Consider the following 13464-nt stretch of genomic DNA (forward strand, 5'->3'; position numbering starts at 1 on the left):
GAGTAACATTTTGAAAGCTTGCGCTGTTCCACTCCATCCCAGGTCAGACGCAAATCCTCCCTTTGTGCACTATCTCCACGAGGTCTACACTACCTGCCTGTTACTCACTCATTAGTCATCTCGGTGATCAGATTGAAAAAATCTAGTGTATATAGGATTTGGTACTATCCACAGTTTCCGGCATCCACAGGGAGTTGGGGGGTGCTTGGGACATATGTCCAGTGGATAAAGCGGAATGTGTATGTGCATTAATAGCTGAAAAAGCCACCAGGATATCATGGCCCTAGAAACCCCCTCAGCACCCACCAGCCTCCCCAGGCACCATCTAACACCAGAACCACAACCACAGCACTGCAGGGGCAGAGCCCTCTGGGATTTCTGATTCATCTCTTAGTTTTTAAGATCAAGGAACACCTTTTAGGTTTCTTTGGTCTTGTTCCTGTCAATGTCAAGTCTGATCTCATCATAGATATCGAAATGGCTTCCTTTTCCTGGTTACTAGTGCTGAAATCTGTAGAAAACATGGTCTGATGCACTAGAAACATGAAATGCTCTTCAGATTCAGTAGCCTAAAATAACTATTAAGTTAGTAATGAGGGTCTGGCTCTCACAGACATTCCACAGGCCAGTGGTTCTGAAGGGGTCCTCAGACCCAGCGCGGGAGCCCAGGAACTTGGTTTAAACAGGCTTCCAGGGGATTCTGGTGCACAGTCAAGTTTGGGAGCTCCTGCTAGAGCTGTGCAGCACAGAACTTCAAACCTGTGGCCTGAAACCCCAAGCTAGAAACACCTGTTGCCTCGAGCATAAGTGAACTTCAAAAAGAGAAGAGCTTCAAAGTCATGCACAAAGATGATACTGTAAGCAGAGCACAGTCTGATTTTGCTCCTTGGATTTTCTTACCTGGAGGGATATGAAGCCTGTATAATAGTTTAATTTTCTCATTCATTTCTCCATTATACATAATATCTGCAAAAATTTTAAAAAGAGAGAGTGAGTTGATGCCAATGCTGAAAGTCCATGTGTCAGGACACAAACTCACTGTGGAGAGAACACTCGGGCAAGTCAATACCTGCCACTCCCAACTCCCCGGCCCCAGACACACACCATGGTAGCAGTGAAAGTGTTAAAGGCAGGGCGGGTGACTGTGAGCTCTAAGGAACTTCGTGAATGTTGTCTGGCCTCATACCTTCCAAAACATTTTAATTTTATGGACAAAAGTTAGGAACATGGCTCCCAACAAGCCACCACATCGTGGGTGCCGAGGAAAGCAAGGTAAACAGCCTCGTATGTAGAAAGCGTGGGCCCCTCTCCCATCCCTTCAGAAAGTAGATCCTGAGAGGAGCCTGAAGAGTGGTATTTCAAAAGCATAAGTTCGTGTCAGGCCAGTCACAAAAGTGTTACACTGTGTGCATCTGCCTGCTCCGAAGATCCACTCTGTCTTCTGTTCACAGACCCACACCCCAAAGCACCTCACTGCGAAATCCCACAGAGGCATACCGAGGCAGCTCACAAATGCTTTGAACTCGATGAGCTGGTCCATGTTGTCATCCAAGAGCCTGAACGTCCTTTCAGCAAGGATCTCCGTGTGGGCGCCACAGGTCCAGGGCGAGACTAGCTGAAACAGGTGTGCAAACTGCTGGGCATCTATGCGGTACTGCTCGGCATAGGGCCGGCTGGGGTCGTGGCGTGAGGCCATGGGCCTGGGCTGTTCCCAGTAACAGCTCATCATGTGTTCTCTCTTCAAACAAGAGGGGGAAAGGGAGCTCTTACCACTTATTGAACAAGCCACATTGTAACACAAACAAATAAAACAATGAATTACTACAATCTCATCACTCTAATTGGGTATGTAAAAGTGTTCCCTTGTTGCCCTGACATCCTTGCCCACATGAACATGTAATTTTGACGTTGGTTTCTTTATTTTTCTTTTTTCTACTTTTTTTTTCTCATTGTGGTAGAATATACATAACGTAAAATATACCAATTTAACTATTTTTAAATGTACAGTTCAGCTAACATAGTTTTCATTATAGAAGACACACAATTTTTATTCTGATATTTTCACTTAAAATCGTACTTTTTTGGCCGGGAGCAGTGGCTCACGCCTGTAATTCCAGCACTTTGGGAGGCCAAGGCGGGTGGATTGCCTGAGCTCAGGAGTTCGTGACCAGCCTGGGCAACATGGTGAAACCCCGTCTCTACTAAAAAATACAAAGAATTAGCTGGGTGTAGTGTAGTGCTGTGCACCTGTAATCCCAGCTACTCGGGAGGCTGAGACAGTAGAATTGCTTGAACCTGGGAGGCAGAGGTTGCGGTGAACCAAGATCATAACACTGCACTCCAACCTGGACAACAGAGCACTTTTTTTTTCTTTTTTTGAGATGGAATCTCGCTTGGTCACCCAGGCTGGAGCGCAGTGGCGCGATCTCAGCTCACTGCAACCTCCGCCTCCCAGGTTCAAACAATTCAGCCTCCCGAGTAGCTGGGATTACAGGTGCCTGCCACCACACCCAGCTAATTTTTTGTATTTTTAGTAGAGACGGGGTTTCACCGTGTTAGCCGGGCTGGTCTCGAACTCCTGGCCTCAGGTGATCCACTCGCCTTGGCCTCCCAAAGTGCTGGGATTACAGGCGTGAGCCACTGCAACTGGCCCAAAACCATATTATTTGAAAATCAAAAAGGACTAGCCAGATCTGCAGGATACAGAAGGAACTAATAACCCTGGCTACCTGTGGAGAGGACCCCAAAGGTGGAAATGAGACTTTTTATTGCATATTTTTAATACTTTCTGAATTCTGAACCACATGAATACATTAACAATTTTTTAAAGTTTTTTTTTTGAGACGGAGTCTCGCTCTGTCGCCCAGGCTGGAGTGCAGTGGCCGGATCTCAGCTCACTGCAAGCTCCGCCTCCCGGGTTGACGCCATTCTCCTGCCTCAGCCTCCCAAGTAGCTGGGACTACAGGCACCCGCCACCTCGCCCGGCTAGATTTTTGTATTTTTTTAGTAGAGACGGGGTTTCACCGTGTTAGCCAGGATGGTCTCGATCTCCTGACCTCGTGATCTGCCCGTCTCGGCCTCCCAAAGTGCTGGGATTACAGGCTTAAGCCACGCCACCGTGCCCGGCCTAAAGTTTTTTTTTTTTTAAGGTGAGCTGAAGTCTTGGGAATAGACTGAAAACTAACAAAACCAGCCCTGTCACTGAGGACCAGGTGAGCCTCTTCAGAATGCATCATTTCCACCCATACTAAATGACTACATCATCTCTTTGGACATCCCAATTCACAAAAGTCTGAAGTAGTTCCCAATAACTGCAGGGTTCTTGACAATTTCAATGTCCTCTGTCCACAGGATGGGACAAAAACAAGGGCAGATGTCATCGTCTGCAAGCTCATATCCTCAAATAGAGACCAAAATGCCATTTATCGTTTTACTGCCATATTCACTGCAGCCATGTTATTTAAACAGTCATTACAGAATCATGAAAAGAATCACAAGAACTTTTAAGTGTGAAATAAAGGTCTCATAAATTTCTGTTCCTTAAAACCCAAGGCACACTATGAATTTCTATGTAGAGTCGTGTAGACTGTCACATCAACATCCCACAAAATGCAGAAGAAATGGCTGTAATGCACAGGCCAAGGACAAATACTACTTTACAGAGAATCCCACAGAAAAACAAATCACTATAAAAACAGGCAAAGGATATGAACAGGTGATTCAAATGAGTACACAACTAGCCAATAAACATGAACTGGCACTCTACCTCATTAATGAGAAAAGTTTAAATTAAAATGAAATGCAATTTTCCACTGGACTAGAAAATTTTAAAAGATCCATGATATTAAATGCTGGGTGGGTGTGGAGTGTGGCAAAATGAGTCCTCTTAGACACCATCAGTGGGACTATAATTTTTTTTTTTTTTTTTTTAAGACAGAGTCTCACTCTTGTTGCCCAGGCTGGAGTGCAGTGGTGTGATCTTGGCTCACTGCAACCTCTGCCTCTCAGGTTCAAGCAATTCTCCTGCCTCAGCCTCCCAAGTAGCTGGGATTACAGGTGCATGCCACCACGCCTGGTTAATTTTTGTATTTTTAGTAGAGATGGGATTTCACCATGTTAGCCAGGCTGATCTCAAACTCCGGAACTCAAGTGATCCACCTGCGCTGGCCTCCCACAGTGCTGGGATTACAGACATAAGCCACTGTGCCCAGCCGGAACTGTCATTTGAAAGAATTAAAAATGCTTTAGCAGTATTGACTAAAGTTGGATATATACGTCACCCATGAGCCAACAGTTCCACTTCAAGGAACATATTCTACAGAATCAGCAGCACTGGGGTCCAGGAAATGCATAGGTGCTCAATGTCAAGCAGCAACAACCGGAAGCAACACAAATGTCACTCAAGAGATGAACGATTAAATATATCAGAGTTCAGCCCTACGAGGAAACGGCAATCACTAAAAAAGTATGAGAAAAGATCTATAGATTCTCATCTAGAACAAAGTTCATGATATATGGTCAACTGAAACAAAAAAAAAAAAACCTGCAGGTCATTATATATACCATAATTTCACTTCTATGTGGGAAAGAAAAGTGAGTGTGTATATATGTATTGTAGGCGTGTGTGTATTTATAGACAGACACGAGGGAAAATTCTGGAAAGATATGCAAATTGTTAACCGTAATTACCTGTACAGGGAGGTCCTTTCCTTTTTTATTTATTTATTTATTTATTTATTTATTTATTTATTTATTTATTTATTTATTTATTTTGAGACGAAGTTTCACTGTTGTCTCCAGGGCTGGAGTGCAGTGGCTATGATCTTGGCTCACTGCAACCTCCACCTCCCATGTTCAAGCAATTCTCCTGCCTCAGCTTCCCAAATCGGTGGGATTACAGGCGTGCGTCACCACGCCCAGCTAATTTTTGTATTTTTAGTAGAGACAGGTTTTCACGATGTTAGCCAAGCTGCTCTTGAACTACTGACCTCAAGTAATCCGCCTACCTTGGCCTCCCAAAGTGCCGGGACTACAGGTGTGAGCCACTGCACCCAGCCACTTTCCTTTCTTGCTTAGAAGCTTTTTCTTTTTTCAATGGTAAGAGTAGGTGTAATTTTATTTAGCTTTGTGTCTTTCAATTAAACTTCGAAAATAAGTCTTATGCAGAACATGAAAGCAAAATAACATTGAAGAGACCAAATGCTCTCTAGAGCACAATAACCCAGCAACAGTGGGTGAATTTCACTGCTTAGCAGTACGAATGCGTTTGTGGAACACACAAGGCACTGTTTCAGGCCCCATGCTTCCAGGAGTAGCTTATGCACCAAGTCTGTATTTATACTGTTCACATCCTACTTACAGAGATAAAGTAATGAAGCTGTTCTCAATTTGAGAGAAAAGGAGGTATCACAGACCTGAATTTATGTGATTTAAAGAATGGCTTTAAACTAACAATAAAAATAAATTTTCTCAAGTACCAACCAACACTGTTCATCCTTCACAGGAAGGACAGAAACAGGAAACAAGCATGGTTGGCTCTGAAGGCCTTCTTTAATCTTTCTTATGAAACATGAACGATGTGGCTGGTACTTAACAAAATTTGTTTTTATTGTGAATTTAAAGCCATCCTTTAAATTACATAAATTCCGGCATGCGAAGGTTCCTACTCTCTCAACTTGAGAACAATTAGCCCTAAATAAGTAAAAGTCTTTTTAAGGTAAAAAAAAAACACACAAGCCAAAACTCACATAATTTGTTTGCCTACTTTTTATGTTCCTAATATTCCCTCTTTTCCTTCCTTGACAAAAGCCAAAATAAGGCTGGGGGGTTGGGATACCAAGTAACCTGTGACTTCATATCTTGCCTTCACACAACAAAGGAAACAGTAAAACGTGCAAACATGATGTTTACAGGAGAAAGCGGCCTGCTAATTCTCACCACATATCCTGCTCATTAGGAATGAGGAGCTCAGGAACCTACCAACCAGCCCAACAATCCCGTCAGTGACTGCAGGGAAAGGCCTGCTCCATGGCTTCCGAAGCCCTGAACTGTGCTGACTCATTGCAGTTGTGCCGGGAACCTGAGCTCAGGAAGGAAAGGGGCACGGAGCCCCCACCAGGACGAGCTGGGGCAGCCGCACTCCTTTCCCTGCCAGGCTTGCTTTCTGCAACTGCACTTCCTCCCCTTCTCTGCCAGGGGAGCAAGAGTCCACCAATGTGCCTGCCTCTCTTCCTCACTTCCATTCACTCTTTTGAGCAAGGAAACTCTAGCAAACATGCCTGAAGATGTTCTTTGCAGGATGATTCCAGGTAAATATCCAAATATTAAAAATCTCACCGGGCGCGGTGGCTCAAGCCTGTAATCCCAGCACTTTGGGAGGCCAAGACGGGCGGATCACGAGGTCAGGAGATCGAGACCATCCTGGCTAACACGGTGAAACCCGTCTCTACTAAAAAATACAAAAAAACTAGCCGGGCGAGGTGGTGGGCGCCTATAGTCCCAGCTACTCGGGAGGCTGAGGCAGGAGAATGGCGTGAACCCGGGAGGCGGAGCTTGCAGTGAGCTGACATCTGGCCACTGTACTCCAGCCCGGGAGACAGAGCGAGACTCCGTCTCAAAAAAAAAAAAAATCTCGTTAACTATATTAAATATTAGCTGCATGACAGATCAGAGTTATTTAAAATGATTAAGACTATACGGCAACATGGAAGAATGTTAAGGAATAACAGAATATGAACTTGCATGCATACCTGCCACACAAATATGAAAATATGCACGCATGTACTGTGGGGTGGGGTCACAAGTAATTAAAAAGTGTATCGGGTGATGATTTCAATAAGGGTCACCATTTCATCTCCTGCGGACTAGGACCCAGAGCCCGCACTCAGAGCAGCGGCGAGCTGAGTAGATCACAGCAACGAAGCCCTCCCAGCAGAGTGCAGCTGCTTCAGTGCAAGGCCAGGCCTGCTGGGCTGCCCAAAGAGCACCCCGGCTCCCTCCTCCCACGTTCCAGGGCAGAGGGTGGGGAGAGAGGTTTCTGGGTAGAAGTGAGTAGGCAGGCTAAGACAGCTTCAACGGGGCAGCTCCAGCCTCTGTTCCACAGAGCCCTGCAGGCAGCTGCATGCTGGCCCCTGGGCAGGCTGGACACCACAGCTCGGGCCAGCTCAGGGCCTGGAACCCCTCGTCCTCCCAGAGCTGCATACCTTGAATAAGTCATAGAGCTCCTCCAGGTCTTCAGGAAGAATTGAGACTTCCGGGATAACGACTCGAAGCTTGAGGAAAGAATAAACAGCAATGGCATGACATCTAGGCCTGCACCCCCGGGGGTCGGGGCAGGAGGGGACTCTTCCTCCTGAAAGGGACCCCAGGGGCCCATGCACCAGCTTCCCTCCTGCAAAGGCTCTTTTCTGACATAAAGATCACTGCCAGGTATCTTTCCCAGGTGTTTCATCCTCAGTTTCTTTCCAGTTCACACATCAGTGCCTAAGAACAAACCTACTGAGCTCTAATGGAAGCCAGGAAGCTAGCAGAGAAACAGCACGAGCAGGAGGAGCCTTCTGAGCGCCAGCTAATGCCCCTGCAGGCCCCCTGTGCTAGGCACTATAGACCCCAACCTCATTTAACAGCACAGCAGGCGCTGTTATCCCCATTTTACATGGAGAAAACAGGCTTACAGTGTTGAGTACACCACCTGGCTCCAAAGCCCACATTGTTTCTACACTACTTCACCCCTACATTGTTAATGTAATGCAAAGAACAAAATTCATTTTTCAAAGCTGGCATTCTTATGACATGACCAAAAAGGACACACACTTCCAGGTTGGCTCCCCAATACCGTGAGCACCAGCGTGAGGCGTCTGCTACCCACCACATTCTGCTTTGTGGTGTCCTCGTGGCCCTGGAGAACCCTGATCCTGTGCCTGTAACGCAGGTGTTCGATCTGCTCCACAGACTGGTCTCCAAATTTCTGCAGGGAAACAAGGGATCACTTGCTCAGTCCCATGCTCATCCAAAGTGTGGAGACAGGAAGTGGCCCAGGAACCTCCCTCCACATCCATCCCCCAGTCACAATTCCCAGGGGGTTGGGGGCTACAACGGGGCATGGGACGGGGGTTCCCGTTACCTCATAGGAATCCCGGATCAGGTCTGAAATGTCAGTCACGGGGTAGGGCTCCTGGTCGTCGGAGAAAAAGGCATGGTGGCTGCCAACTGGGGGCCCTGGGCTGTCCTCATTCTTAATGTGATCTAGAAACCTGAACACACCACCCCATCAACACCCAAGTCCATCCTCATTCGGGTACCACACAACATGTGCTGCCTTCACGGTGTCAGACATGCCAGGGCACTTCAAACACCAACACCTGGGAGGAGGGCAAGGCTGCAGCTGCTCCCCTCATTTTAGAGAAGCCAGAAGCAGCCATGAAGCCCAGCTTGTGGATCGGGCTCCACAGGTGGCTTTCCAGGCCTGAAACTCTCCAGTGAAGTAAGCCCAACATTCTGTGCATACATGCAAGGTTAAGCTTCCATCATGCTCTGAAAAAGAACCCCCTCTTTCCATGTCATCTGACTTGCCCTCGGCTCCTAGGAAGCCCAGCTCTGGTGCTCATCCTAGTGGGCCTTTTCCCTCACTGCTGCTCACTAGCCTTATGCAGAAAATGTCTGCAACCTCTTGCTGGCTGCCTGACGCCCATGATGCCTGGTGTCCCCCAAGCCCTGGTTCAAGGCCACTGTTGAGTCCATGTAAATGCAAGACATTTAATCTTCTTAAAGAAAAGCATGTACGGCCCTGCTCTTCCTGGACGTGCTCACTGTGGAAAGGAGTGAGAGACGATGTCACCCTTCACCCCATGCCTGGGACAGTGCCACATGGCAAACTGGCTTGGGGAGGCCACAGAATGTCAAGAGGCAGAGTGGAACAGAAAACTTCCACAGGGGCCAGGCGGTGACTCACGCCTGTAATCCCAATACTCTGAGAGGCCGAGGTGGGTGGATCCCTTGAGGCCAGGAATTCGAGACCAGCCTGGCCAACATGATGAAACCCCATCTCTACCAAAATTACAAAAATTAGCCGAGCGTGGTGGTGGGTTCCTGTAGTCCCAGCTACTCGGGAGACTGAGGCAGGAGAATCATTTGAAGCTGGGAGGCGGAGGTTGTAGTGAGCAGATTGTGCCACTGCACTCCAGCCTGGGCGACAGAGTGAGACTCTGTCTCAATTAAAAAAAAAAAAAAAACTTCCCCATGGATAGCCCTACTGGGCACGTGCTGCTGCCTCCTCCATCTCTGGTTGGCCACAGAGGCGCAGCGGGGCCCACCTGCTGAGGATCATCAAGGCCTGGCCATCGTCCTTGCTGCTGCACAGGTCCTCAGCATTGGCCTCAAGCACAGCCAGTCCCAGTTGGAAGATGGCTTTGATGCCATCATAGAAGAAGCAATCTACCACATTCACCGCACTCTCTAGAGGCATGATGCTGAGGAACAGGGTCAGGAACCACGAGAGAGAGACGGATGCCAGGGCTGAGAGGTCGTTCATGTGCTCCGCCAGCTCCGGGAGGTGACCCTTGATGAGCTCCTCGAAGACAGACTGGTCCACTTGCGCCCCTGGAAAAGGAAGACCACAGGGCTCTAGCTGGGGTGAGACTCACTCTCTAAGGTCAGTCTGAAATTAAAATCACTTTGAGGTAACCAAAACAAAGAGATGGAATTTGAGTCCAGAAAAGCACCCATGCTTAGTTCATTGATTCTGACATTGAGACTGAGGTAATTCAATGGGTAAAAGATAGCCTTAAAAAAAAAAAATACTGCTTGATCAGCTGGACACTGGCATGGGGGAAATAAAAAAGGAACACTAGCCCCTACCTCACACCATACAGAAAAATACATCTGAGGCCGGGCGCGGTGGCTCAAGCCTGTAATCCCAGCACTTTGGGAGGCCGAGACGGACGGATCACGAGGTCAGGAGATCGAGACCATCCTGGCTAACACGGTGAAACCCTGTCTCTACTAAAAATACAAAAAACTAGCCGGGCAAGGTGGCGGACGCCTTTAGTCCCAGCTACTCAGGAGGCTGAGGCAGGAGAATGGTGTAAAACCCGGGAGGCGGAGCTTACAGTGAGCTGAGATCCGGCCATTGCACTCCAGCCTGGGAGACAGAGCCAGACTCCGTCTCAAAAAAAAAGAAAAAGAAAGAAAAACACATCTGAACTAGACCATAGACCTACATATAAAAGTTAATACTGTAAAATTTTTAGAATAAAATTTAAGAAAAATACATTTCTTACGACATAAAAAGTACTAACCATAGAAAAAATTGTAAACTGGACTTCGTCAAAATTAAAACTGCTATTCTACAAAAGACACCATTAATAAAATGAAAATGCAAGCTTCAAACTTGGAGAAAATATTTGCAATCCATATGCCTGACAGAGGTCTTATATTCAAAAGAAAGAACTCTTGCAACTTAGAAGGTAACAACCAACCTTTTTTAAAGAGGCTAAAGATTTGAACACTCAGAAGAGTCAATAAACAAATGGTCCGTAAGCAAAGAGACATCATTAATCATCAGAGAAATGCAAATTAAAACCACCATAATTATACTACTTCTTACCCACTAGATGCCTAAAATTAAAAAGATGGACAATACCAAGTGTTAGCAAGGATGTGGAGCAAGCTGAACTCTCCTACAATGCTGGTATGAGACAAATGAACATGTTACATCCACTCTGGAACACTGAGTTTCTTAGTAAGTCATACATCTAACATATGACCCCTCAATTCTTCTCCTAGGTAAATACCCAAGAAAAATGACAGTATATATTCATAAAAAGACTTATATGACTGCTCACTGCTACTTTATCATATTCCAAGACTGGAAACAACTAAAATGCACATCAGCAGGTGACTGGACAAGCACACCAGTGAAATCCTACTCAGCAACAAAGAGGAGCAAGCTCTACAAACACACCAACAACATGGCAGCCTCTTACAGACACTCTGCTGTGTGATGGAAGCCAGACACAGAAGACCCCGTCCTCCATGATTACATTTATACAAGGTTCAAGAGTAGGCCAAATTAATTCATACTGACAGAACTCAGTACCAGCTGTTGCCTATGGTACTGAAGGGGGCAGAAGAGAACTTGCTGGGGTGATGCATGTGTTCCAAAGGTCCCCTCCTGTCTTGGGGCAGTGTCCACACAGACACATGCACTCTCACAGAGGGTCTAGTTGGCACTGTTGCATATGAGCTGTCACATAGCAACAATCATCAACAGTGGCTTTGACAGCATGTCTCTCAATGACGCCGAGGTTTTAATTACTCCTTGCTGCTCTGTTCCCTATGCTGCTTCCCACAACACAAAGTAAAAAGGGAAGCAAGCCAGCTCGCCACTCAGGCACACGGAGGAGCTGGTGTGCACGGCTGAAGGCTCAGGGAACAGCACACCTGGGCCAGAAGGCACAGAGCCATCACCGCCTTCCCAGCTGACCACACCACCCACCTGCCCCTCCTTATTCCTAGGGTTCACCCTTCAGTCCTGAGGGCAGAGTCTTTAAAGGCGCCTTCCTCCCGCCTTGCTCCTACATCCACTCAGTTGCTAAATTCTGTCTGAAGTTGGTTCTGTTCCCAGGGCTGCCACCCTAATTTTAGGCCAGCTCTATCTCTCATCTGAATTACTAGGAAGGGTCCTTAAGAGTATCACCAGCCCAAAGCCATTTTTGTATTGTTTACTAGGAGGTTGTCGGACCACAGAGACAACACACATTTAAATCTCAACCACATGAAAGTCAGGTATCCAGCGCAGGAGTTTTGCAAGGCCACAGGTTACCCCGAGTCCAGACAGCAGCCAACGAGCTTTCTTAGGATGTCCTTATGGAAGTGGGGGACTTTTCCAAGTCTGCCCTTTAACTGACCACAAGGGCCTTGAGGGTCTCTAGTTCCGTCCCACCTACCTCCTGTCTGTAGGAGAACTGAGGGCCTTCTGTCTGAACAAGCTCCCTGGGCTACCGAGAGGCATCCCCCCACACCCCCACCCTCCCTTTCCAGGCCATGGCATCTGTGGAAAACCACCCTGGTTTTCACTTTTTGACTTGTTTCCTGGGCCTTGGATCTTTCTTCCCTTCTTGTAAGTTCAGCTATCCATCTAAAGTCATGTGTTTGTTTTAATCCCGACTCTGTAGGTCTTTATTCCACTACATTGTCAGAACTGTGCAGAGAACCTCCCAAGTTAGTTTTGCAAATTCAGGAGTCAAACTGTGTTTGCAAACAGACTAACTGAGTGGTACTGACAGATTCTGTAAACAGGACTGATGAGAAACATCCTGCCCAGGCACTGTCACTCTTCCCCAGGTACACAGGAGGAGGAGGGGGTCTGCTTACCGATCACTCGGTGGTTGAAGTAATCGGGTAGCATCCGCTCACACACGGCAACCAGCAGCCAGAAGGCTTCCTCCTCCTTGGCGTACAGCAGCAGCACGGAGGTCAGGATGTTCATGGACTGCTCGGGAGTCAAGGAGGGCAGTTACTGACCAGCCCGCGTGATGCCACAGAGATGTTACAAGCATCCAAGCCCAAACAACCCACAAAAGTAAAGATTTCATAGGTGAGAGATCCAGTGTACACCAGCCACACTGACACTGTGCAGTGGAATGACCATGATATCAACGTTGTCCTCACAGGACACACCCAGCTGAGCGATTAGCCACCACTCAGCTCCAGTCCCCATCTAGCAATGTGGAATCTAGCTGTGGTGCAAGTCTTAGGGTTGGTTTAAATCCAGCTCTTCTCTGTTTGTTCAAACAGACACACACGCATGCACGTGCACGCGCACACACACACAACTTAATTCGTTCATTGACTTTGCTTATTCACAGGAAAACAAAGTTTGAAATCTTAAATTTTTAAATGTCAGGAGCTTCACTAATCCCGGCTTGTGCTGGGTTTGGCTGCTGCTTTAATGGACTGCCTGCTGACCACACCCTCAGCTTGGGAAAGCTCAGCAGACATCTCACCTCCACTCATGTGTCCTAAAGGAAGGGGATCGGCCCTGATCATCTTCTTTCTCCCCAAATAGCACTGCCATTTTAAATAATTCCTGTAATTTCTGTAGAGGTCTAGAAATTCTATTAATGCCCTCCTATGTCTGAGCTCAAGAGGGGCGTCAAACACTGAATCTGCTCTGCCACCAACAACCACTACACATGCACGCTCCTCTTTTCAGGAACTCGGTACTTTTTTTTTTTTTTTTTTGAGACAGACTCTCGCTCTGTTGCCAGGCTGGAGCACAGTGGCGCCATCTCGGCTCACCGCAACCTCTGACTCCCTGGTTCAAGCAATTCTCCTGCCTCAGTCTCCTGAGCAGCTGGGATCACAGGCACGCGCCACCATGCCTAGCTTATTTTTGTACTTTTAGTAGACGGGGTTTCACCATGTTGGCCAGGACGGTCTCGATCTCCTGACCTCATGATTCGC

General features: G+C 47.2%; 1 protein-coding gene across 2 annotated transcripts in view; it reads right to left on the reverse strand.

Moving 5' to 3' along the window:
• The window catches only part of TBC1D8 (TBC1 domain family member 8), a 133946-nt gene that overhangs the window by 9092 nt on the left and 111390 nt on the right, over positions 1–13464 (reverse strand). For both annotated transcript variants that reach the window (XM_033239049.1, XM_033239048.1), the window contains exons 11-17: positions 12373–12490; positions 9312–9597; positions 8123–8252; positions 7868–7966; positions 7203–7271; positions 1498–1738; positions 901–966 (exon numbers count right to left, since the gene is read on the reverse strand). In XM_033239049.1, the coding sequence (XP_033094940.1) occupies positions 901–966; positions 1498–1738; positions 7203–7271; positions 7868–7966; positions 8123–8252; positions 9312–9597; positions 12373–12490 (1009 nt within the window). The remainder of the gene's footprint in view (positions 1–900; positions 967–1497; positions 1739–7202; positions 7272–7867; positions 7967–8122; positions 8253–9311; positions 9598–12372; positions 12491–13464) is intronic.

Source organism: Trachypithecus francoisi, unplaced genomic scaffold, assembly GCF_009764315.1.
Source record: "Trachypithecus francoisi isolate TF-2019V2 unplaced genomic scaffold, Tfra_2.0 Lachesis_group17, whole genome shotgun sequence".
In the NCBI taxonomy this organism is placed as follows: Eukaryota; Metazoa; Chordata; class Mammalia; order Primates; family Cercopithecidae; genus Trachypithecus; species Trachypithecus francoisi.